The 10,111-nt window shown below is 34.7% G+C and overlaps 2 protein-coding genes across 2 annotated transcripts in view; one reads left to right on the plus strand and one right to left on the minus strand.

The window, feature by feature from the left end:
* Positions 1–4,316, plus strand: part of LOC107713680 (protein ABHD4-like) — a 6,609-nt gene extending 2,293 nt beyond the window's left edge. The window contains exons 3-8 of the mRNA XM_016519261.1: positions 495–599; positions 697–985; positions 1,708–1,892; positions 3,329–3,440; positions 3,523–3,709; positions 3,811–4,316. Of these exons, the coding sequence (XP_016374747.1) occupies positions 495–599; positions 697–985; positions 1,708–1,892; positions 3,329–3,440; positions 3,523–3,709; positions 3,811–3,900 (968 nt within the window). The 3' untranslated portion in view covers positions 3,901–4,316. The remainder of the gene's footprint in view (positions 1–494; positions 600–696; positions 986–1,707; positions 1,893–3,328; positions 3,441–3,522; positions 3,710–3,810) is intronic.
* Positions 4,317–8,024: 3,708 nt separating this feature from the next.
* The window catches only part of LOC107713636 (protein-glutamine gamma-glutamyltransferase K-like), a 23,798-nt gene continuing 21,711 nt past the window's right edge, over positions 8,025–10,111 (minus strand). The window contains exons 14-16 of the mRNA XM_016519207.1: positions 9,741–9,901; positions 9,467–9,603; positions 8,025–8,310 (exon numbers count right to left, since the gene is read on the minus strand). Coding sequence (XP_016374693.1) covers positions 8,163–8,310; positions 9,467–9,603; positions 9,741–9,901 — 446 coding nt within the window. The 3' untranslated portion in view covers positions 8,025–8,162. The remainder of the gene's footprint in view (positions 8,311–9,466; positions 9,604–9,740; positions 9,902–10,111) is intronic.

A 10,111-nucleotide genomic window follows, 5' to 3' on the forward strand; every position in this document is an offset into this window, starting at 1 on the left:
TTCATGGAACATGATCTTTACTTAATATCCTAATGATTTTTTTTTTGCATAAAAGAAAAATCGATAATTTTGACCCATACAATGTATTTTTGGCTATTGCTACAAATATACCCCAGCGACTTAAGACTGGTTTTGTGCTCCAGGGTCACATATTATAATATCCTATTCTATTATTTGGTAACACTTTAATTTAAGGTGTCCTTGTTACACGTTACATGTACTTACTTATTATAATAACAATAAATTATGCATAATTACATGCAAGTAACCCTAAGCCAAACCCTAATCCTAACCATATAGTAAGTACATGTAGTTAATATTACTCAGTACTTAAATGTATAATTACACTGTAACCAGGACACCTTAAAATAAAGTGTAACCGTATTATTCATAATATTATATTTATTGAGATTGCATTTTATTAAAATATTTTTTTTATTTCATTACAATATTTTAATTTATTTTTATCCCAAAATATTCTGCCTGTTGTTCAGGTCTCCAGAATGACGTATGGTCCAGATTTGTGACGTTGCCAAATCAAAACAGAATATGGACCCTTAAAGTCACCAACAAATCAGCCCGCAAACATAAAGACCAAGGTAGAGTTTCTATTCCTCTTCTACAGTGGCTGACTGTAAAAGTATTTTGCACAGTTAGATATTGTCTGACCCATACCGTGTCCCTGTCTCTCTACAGCTGCTCGGACGCCCCTAGTGATGGTTCACGGGTTTGGAGGGGGCGTCGGTCTCTGGATCCGTAACCTGGATGCTTTGAGTTGTTCTCGAACGGTCTACGCCTTTGACCTGCTGGGCTTCGGTCGCAGCTCTCGCCCCTCGTTCCCGTCTGATGCCTCATTGGCTGAGGAGCAGTTTATTACTTCCATAGAGCAGTGGAGACAATCACTGGGGCTGGAGCGCCTGATCCTATTGGGCCACAGCCTGGGTGGTTACCTAGCAACATCCTATACAATCCAATATCCAGAAAGGTCCAAAAAGCTTATAAATTATAGTACAATAAATTGCAATGGTTTATAATAACAGCTGTCATTTACTGAGCTATAGTTCATTTAAAATCCCAAAAAAAAAGATTTTATTTCATGGAACACAAAAGATGTTTGGTAGAATGTTTACTGATCCTTTTTTAATTGCTATAAAATATTTAAATGTTTAATTTATGTCATGCATTATCAAATTTTGTTTAAAAATACCAACGTTTGGCAGTCTGAGCAAATAATGAATAAAAAAAAAGGTTAAAAAGGATGTTTTTGCAAAAGTAAACCAAAATATAAAAGCAAAATGTAAATGCAAAACAGATCATACAAAATATAAAATAAAATAAAAAGAAAATTGTAAAAGAAAAGAAACAAAAAAATGTTTGCTGAATTGCTTATGTTACTCTGTTGGTTGAAAATGTCTGCTAAATGTATAAATGTTAATGAAATAAATATAAATAAAACAACATAAAATCAAAAACACAAAAATCAAAGTCATTTTAAAGAAATATTGTACAAGCACACTATGAAAAAAAAATATTTCATCAAATTAACTCTATAGATTTTAAAATAAGAAAGAGTAAATACAGTATATTGTTCAAAATGAACGCAAAAGAATTCTGACATTTTTTGGTTGTCAGACTTTGTGGAGGATGTTATAATTGTTAATATAATGAACTACACGATCTTGACAGCAGTTGTGTTTTGTGCACTAGAGTCAGTCACCTCATCCTGGTGGATGCGTGGGGTTTCCCTGAGCGACCTCAGCCTCAGTTACAGGGGTCAGGAGGTCAAGGGTCAGAGGTTAAAAGGGTCTCGCCGCCTCGCTGGGTGAAAGCTCTGGCGTCAGTGTTCAGCTTCTTTAACCCGCTGGCTGTTATCAGAGCAGCCGGACCCTGGGGTGAGTATAAGGAGTTACTGTCCATTGACTAGCATACTAACTGAAATGTAACCTCATATTTTACTAGTCTGGAGCAATTTTCATAAGCTTTGCTCCTCACATGTGAAGTGCACAGGACATGCAGTTCACTACTGATTTCAATAGCCTTCATCAGTAAAGCTAAGCTACGCTGCATTGTCAAAGATTTCTGGCTGCTCATTTTAATCTTTTTATAAAAAAAAAACTTGGAGTGTCAGTATAGTAAAATCATAAATAATAAATTCCATAATTCTAATAATGGAATGTTCTTCATGGCTTACACTTATTAACAATGAAAGTTTCTTCTAGTTATTTTTACTCACGAATAGCATTTTCTACCTGATAAAATATTTAAAGGGGTCATATGATGCGATTTAAATGTTTCCTTTCTCTTTGGAGTGTTACAAGCTCTTGGTGCATAAAGAAGATCTGTAAAGTTGCAAAGACTAAAGTCTCAAATCCAAAGAGATATTCTTTATAAAAGTTAAGAGTCAACCACGCCTACCTAAAACGGCTCGTTCTAACACGCCCCCACATACCTACGTCACTATCTGGGAGGTATTCGGCCAATCACAATGCTCTGGATAGCTGGCCAATCAGAGCACACCTTGCTTTTCAGACCGATGAGTTTTCTAAAAATCGAAGCGTTTCAGAAAGGCGGTGCATAGAGGAGAAACAATAATGTACAGTATGTGGAAAATAATGTGTTTTTGAACCTTAAACCGCATAAACACATTTCATTACACCAAATACACAAAATAATGTTCTTTTTAGCAGCATCATATGACCCCTTTAAGAGTTTGGGGAAAATGTATATAAATTAGTTTCAGAATTTTTTTTTATAATAATCTAATTCATTTTTAATTATAATGAATAATTATTCATTATAAAAATATAATTGAAATAATATGGTTTACATTTTTTATTAATAATGAATCTAAGAATGTCTTTGTCTTTTCTAGATTGTGATTACTGTTTTTTACTTACATGTAGCATTTTCTACCTGATATATTTTAGAGCTTGACAAAATTTTATATATATAAATTAATTAAATAAATATATATAAAAAATTCAAATATATATTGAGAACCACTGCTCTATAATAAGCATAAAAATACGTAACTTTAAAAATAGTAAAATATTCTGATTTGTAATTAAAATTGACACATTTTTCTAGCTTTTTCTGACATCTTTTTCACTGTTGCAGTGCATTATGGGATTGACTTCTTCATAAATCTTACATGGGATTATGCCTCGTGAACAAAACTGGGTATCTAATGCTGCTTACCTTTTTAAAGCTTTAAAATGCTGTCTATGTAGGCAGCTTACTAGGTTTTGGGACACGAGCAAGTGAAGATTTGCTTTGATTCAAGTTGATGTTCATAATCTGTTATTCAAGACATCATGTGTTCATGCAGGTCCAGGGCTGGTAAACCGTTTCCGTCCCGACTTCAAGAGGAAGTTTGAGGATCTGTTTGATGACGACACCATGACGCAGTACATTTACCACTGTAACGCTCAGGACCCCAGGTACAGTCTTTCTACACATGCATTCTCCTAAAGATGCAGAAGAAACTGTATATGTATATATATAATTGTCTTTTCCTCTCAGTGGTGAGGTGGGCTTCAAAGCCATGTCTGAGTCTCTCGGCTGGGCCAAGAGGCCGATGGTTCAGCGTGTTCTTCTGCTGCCCCCGTCGATGCCCGTCAGCATGCTGTACGGCGCGTCGTCCTGGGTGGACTCATCCACTGGAAACACAGTCGCTCAGATCAGAGGCAAAAGCCCCACCAGCGTCACGGTGAGAAATTATTGCTTTGCAATGCAGGACACTTTTTAAATTCACTGTAGAGATCGGAAATATTAAAAATGACTAAAAGTCTCTGGCTTTTCTCTGTACAGCTGATCGAAGATGCTTCCCATCACGTCTACGCCGACCAGCCTGAAGAGTTCAACCGAGTGGTTGAGAGTATTTGTAATACTGTAGACTAAATAAGATGCACGTTGGTTTGTAGGTGTGGGCATTTGTATTTTTGAAAGGGCTGTCCTGGGTTTGTGGGATCAGATTGATAGAAACATTTAAAGGCAAAGCTGTTCTCAGACCTTGTTGCTTCATATTCTGAATTTACTATCTGTGGCCTTTAATGTGGAAAGGCTCTGTGATTGTACTGCATGATTTAATGGAAGCTGGTTGTGTTTGTATTTTCTAACCTATATTTTATTCAGATTTCTTTACAATCATGGACTGAGAAAATCATCCTACCTGTTAACCCTGTGTCATGAATGCACTGACAATGTTTGGACAGTCATATTGACTAAAAGAAGAGATGTTTAATAATTCAGTTAGCATTATAAAGGATTGTCTGTTTTTATAATGTCCATATCTTAATACATTGCTGTACCTTTAATAAAATGTGTCTGCATTTGTTTCTCTTTATAGACTTATATACTATATATACTTCTGCAGTGGTTATTTTTATGTATATATGTATATACACTTTTATGTATATTTTATGTATATATACACATCTCCCTGGTTCCCTCGACACAAACCCAAAAGGATTTTTCCATTGGCTTTTGGATTATTGCAGAAAATATGCTCAGTGACCAACACAAGTTTGTGATTCTTAAAGGGTTAGTTCACCCAAAAATGAAAATTCTGTCATTAATTTCTCACCCTGTTTTTGTTCCAAACCTGTAAGACCTTCGTTAATCTTTGGAACACAATTTAAGATATTTTTGATTAAATCTGAGAGCTCTCTGACCCTCCATAGACAGCAACACATCTCTAATGTTCCCAGTTCCAGAAACGTAGCAAGGACATCGGTAAAACAGTCCATGTGGAAAGAATATCACAACGCATGCGCTTGCTTCTGCTTCATGTAAACAAGGCATGCGCTTGCTGTCGCATAAGTGTAGGTAAGCAGCAGCACATTGCGCATGCGTCGTGGTACTCTTTCCACAATGGCGGCGCACCGCTGCAGACAGCACGAGGAGGAATTTTTGCTTTCTTTGCCCACACAAAGTATTCTCGTGGCTTCGTAAAATTACGGTTAAACCCCTGATGTCACATGGACTGTTTTACCGATGTCCTTGCTACGTTTCTGGACCTGGGAACATTGCAGTTGTGTTGCTGTCTATGGAGGGTCAGAGAGCTCTCAGATTTCATCAAAAATATCTTAATTTGCGTTCAGCAGATGAACGAAGGTCTGGGTTTGGAACGACATGAGGGTGAGTAATTAATGACAGAATTTTAACCTTTTTGGGTGAACTGTCCCTTTAAATGTTGTTTAGCATGACGATCTTTAAAAAAGAACAACTTTTGTGAACCCTGAAAGCGTAACTGCACAACGATCACGTGACTTTTAACTTTTTCCATGTAAGTTTGAGTTAGAAATAGACTAGTTTGCAAGAGCGTGATGATAAACGCAAATGAGGCTGTAAAAACGGACTAGTGAGTAGAAGAGTTTACCTGTTCGGCGGGTCTCCGACAACCTCTCCAGTCATACCATTGCCCATTAAGCCACTTGTTAGCATAAAAGCTTAAAATAAATCAGGAGTGGTGCGTTACTGGTGTATAGTATGGCGTAGATTAGAATAAACGTGAAAATATCCTGATCTTGTTTTAACAGACCCTAGTGCTTTAATGCTAAATCATTTCTGTTTGGGTCCAATAAAATACATAATCTGTGCAGAACCCTATTTTGTTTCTGGGAGCTGTTCTCATTCCTCTTGTGATTACAATTAAGTAACACTACGAGGCGCTAGATGCAGCATTTTGCTTTTTGAGGAGATTATGCAACTGATTTCATCACAGAATAAAGGAACAATTCGTTGCATACTTACTGTATACAGTATAATTCCTACTATTGTTAAAATGGCATGAAACAGTATGCCTTATGCAACAATAAATGTTTCAAACAGTATACTATGCTAGTAGCATTGCTACATCACAAATGTTTTTTTTTTTCTTAATCCAATTTTGTGCCAACATGGCAGTCTAATCTATATAAAATGGTTCAATATTAAAAAATAAATAAATACCTGACCATGTTGCTGACTTGTTCATACTAGAAATGGAAAGTATCAAATGTTTTTTCTTGTATACTGCACATCTTGACAGATGTAGTAGGACATTCAGAACAGGTAAATACAGAAAATACACAGCCCATAGATTCCATACTGCAAAAATAGCATAAATAGTATGCTGCTATGCATTACTATAGACTGTAACATTACAAACATATGCATTATTTATTTATTTAAATCACACTAAGAAACAAGTAAGAGCAGGTGTGCAATGCAGAAAAGAGAAAGAATTTATAAATAAATTATTTATATATATACTCAACACTGTGTTATCCATGAATGGATGAATTTGTGGTAAACAATCTGAAATGCAGCAACACTCTAAATTGAGGGTAAAAACGGACTAGTGAGTAGAAGAGTTTACCTGTTCGGCGTGTCTCCAACAACCTCTCCAGTCATACCATTGCCCATTAAGCCACTTGTTAGCATAAAAACTTAAAATAAATCAGGAGTGGTGCGTTACTGGTGTATAGTATGGCGTAGATTAGAATAAACGTGAAAATATCCTGATCTTGTTTTAACAGACCCTAGTGCTTTAATGCTAAATCATTTCTGTTTGGGTCCAATAAAATACATAATCTGTGCAGAACCCTATTTTGTTTCTGGGAGCTGTTCTCATTCCTCTTGTGATTACAATTAAGTAACACTACGAGGCGCTAGATGCAGCATTTTGCTTTTTGAGGAGATTATGCAACTGATTTCATCACAGAATAAAGGAACAATTCGTTGCATACTTACTGTATACAGTATAATTCCTACTATTGTTAAAATGGCATGAAACAGTATGCCTTATGCAACAATAAATGTTTCAAACAGTATACTATGCTAGTAGCATTGCTACATCACAAATGTTTTTTTTTTTCTTAATCCAATTTTGTGCCAACATGGCAGTCTAATCTATATAAAATGGTTCAATATTAAAAAATAAATAAATACCTGACCATGTTGCTGACTTGTTCATACTAGAAATGGAAAGTATCAAATGTTTTTTCTTGTATACTGCACATCTTGACAGATGTAGTAGGACATTCAGAACAGGTAAATACAGAAAATACACAGCCCATAGATTCCATACTGCAAAAATAGCATAAATAGTATGCTGCTATGCATTACTATAGACTGTAACATTACAAACATATGCATTATTTATTTATTTAAATCACACTAAGAAACAAGTAAGAGCAGGTGTGCAATGCAGAAAAGAGAAAGAATTTATAAATAAATTATTTATATATATACTCAACACTGTGTTATCCATGAATGGATGAATTTGTGGTAAACAATCTGAAATGCAGCAACACTCTAAATTGAGGCACAGCTGATTGGTGTGAGCAGATTGTTCAATAAACCTCTTCAACAGGTTCATCTCATCACAGATGACATTTGTTCCAATCCAAACACAAGGGAGTTTTTTTTACTTCATCTTTCCAAATCAAACACACAAGTCTCGTCTTGTCAAGCAGACGAAAGAAACATCTTCAAAAAACTACCACAGAAAACAGAATGGTGTAAATAAAATGTTATTTTTTTAAGAAAAAAACCCCTCCTTCATAAAAACCTAATATGCCATAAAGTGTAAGTGTCTTCATATGTATTCATAGTTGAAGGTTTGCAGTCTTTGTAATAGCAAAATTATGTGAGGATACAACAGAATTATGCATCAGACCCCAATGCAGCTCGATATGAAATCATTACTAATATTAATAATTTACTCGAAGGCACATTCAATTATTGTGAGTCCATAATAGTCATCATTGTGAACAGTATGCAATATAAGGCGCTACAGGTGCATAGAAATGAAATGCATAATCTACATGTGTTTATCCACAATAAAATATATATATATTTTTTTTTAGATTATCAGTCATTAAATAGAATTTGAATACACGTTAATATATCAGCTTACTTTTTCAGTGGTGAACAGAACCATTTGATCAACTAAACTAAAGTAACAGTTAATAGACACAATAAAGCAAAGCAATACAGTATTTTAAATAAATAATGTCGAAAATGAAATAAAAACAAACTTCAAATTAGGGACATACAGTAGGAACGATTGTATGTGAAAAAGAGGGTTATTTCTTTAAGATGTCTGACTGTAGAAATAACCATATGGCTCAGCGTAAACTACTTATCTGTGCAGTTACTGATAATGATAACTGAATTCACTGGCTCTCGTGAACATCGATGTCGGCCACGCCGTGCACCTGCGTCAGCTGTCTGCAGTCCAGAGACGCCACCAGCTTCCTCTTGCCCGCTATCGTGGGGATGAAGTGCTCCGTCACCGTCACGTTGGCATGTTTGCTCACATCACTGAGAAAACAGAGAAAGAGAAGACATGCACGAGAGAGATTAATGCAACATATACAATACAATAGAAAGCAACTTCAGAGAGTCATAAAGAGCAGTGAACTGAACTGAGTGCAGGTCATTGTTATTTAGTATGATTTATATTATAGTTTCTATAATTATTATAGTACACTATTATAGTATTTATTCATATTTAGAATTAGCTTTTATTTTTATTTGATCAGTTCTCATTTTAAGTTTTGTAATTATGTAATGTTTTGTAATTTTTTAAAGATTTTTTTTTTTTAATCGAATTTTTATTTGCCACTTTTAGTCATTTTAATAAAGCAAGAGCAATGAACTGAATTGTGTAAAGGTCAGTGTTATTTAGTATTTTATATTAGAATATGTATTATAGTTGTTTGAATCTATTATAGTAAAGTATTACAGTATTTATTAATATTTAGAATTAGGATTTATTTTTATATATTCATTTTTCATTTAGATTTTAGTTTATATTTTAGTAACCTTAATTTCAACAATTTTATTAGTTTTTGTATTATTAGTTTATATATATATATATATTTATTTTTTTATTTTTTTTAGCTTTATATTTATTTCAGTTTTAGTTTTAGTAATTTTAGTACTTCCGCTTCAACTCTTTTATTTCAGTTTGTCACCAAAGCAACTTTTGTCATTTACGATTAATTTCAATTTAAGTTTTTGAATATTAGGTTTTTCATCTAATTTAAATTTAATTTTATTTCAGCTTCATTCCAATTAACAGTAGATCCTGTCTGAATTTTAACCACAATTTAGACCCATATCTAATGGGGAATTTTGTAGAAATCAACCAACTATTTTATTATTTTCCTATTAGATATTGTGCAACATTCAACAAAACTCCACTTATATTGTATGGTATTGGAAAAGGGAAATCATAGAGAGCGCTTTAGCAGTTTTAAATAATTTTCTTAAAAAATATCCTACAGGGCCATTTTATCCAGTCCATAATCATAACAGTCCTGTTGGGAACTTTGTGCTTTGGGATCTAGATTTTATGTTGTGTTTTGATTATATAAGAAATTCCCATTAGGATCCTTCAGGATTGTTTCCAAATGGTAGAATTCTGAGAGGAATCCTGCACACATTCCGCTCAGGATGACTGTGAGGCTCTTACCCGACTCTGATGGGATGGAGGTCTCTCAGCCCCAGTCCTTCCACTCGGATGACCACATTACGCAGAGTACAAGGCAGAGGATTTGTGAATGTGATCTTCGCAGACGTCTCCTTGCCCACATATGCCTCTCCGATAGGCTACAACAAGAAATTGAGGATATTTACAAACCTTCTCTGTTTTGACATGGAGCAAAACATTCAGCAAAACCAGTATTGTGGTCAAATGAACTGCACAGTGGTAAAAAGCATGCAGCTGAGGGTTCTGGAAGTCTCACCTCAATGTTGAGATCAGGCGTTCGGAGCCTAAAGCTGGTCTGATTGGCCAAAACCTGCTGGGTCTCACTGACCCGTCCAGACAGAGTCAGCATGAGCGCGGCCTGATCCACCAGCTGATTCTGATACTGTGTGTATGGCAGCACCCATTCAATGATCTTCTCTGAAGGACGTAAAATAGGCATAAAGAGATCATCAGCAATGCTTATGAGCTTTACACGTGAGATTCCTCGGTTTATTTGGTATACTGCCTATTTTTAAACAGTATGTGGATTAAATAAATAAATTAATAAAATGTTAATAATTGTTTTCTTTTTATCATTTATATTAAATAAACATGTTTTGGATATAAATACATAAGAAAAATATATTT

Source organism: Sinocyclocheilus rhinocerous, unplaced genomic scaffold, assembly GCF_001515625.1.
Source record: "Sinocyclocheilus rhinocerous isolate Xijiao unplaced genomic scaffold, SAMN03320098_v1.1 scaffold898, whole genome shotgun sequence".
In the NCBI taxonomy this organism is placed as follows: domain Eukaryota; kingdom Metazoa; phylum Chordata; class Actinopteri; order Cypriniformes; family Cyprinidae; genus Sinocyclocheilus; species Sinocyclocheilus rhinocerous.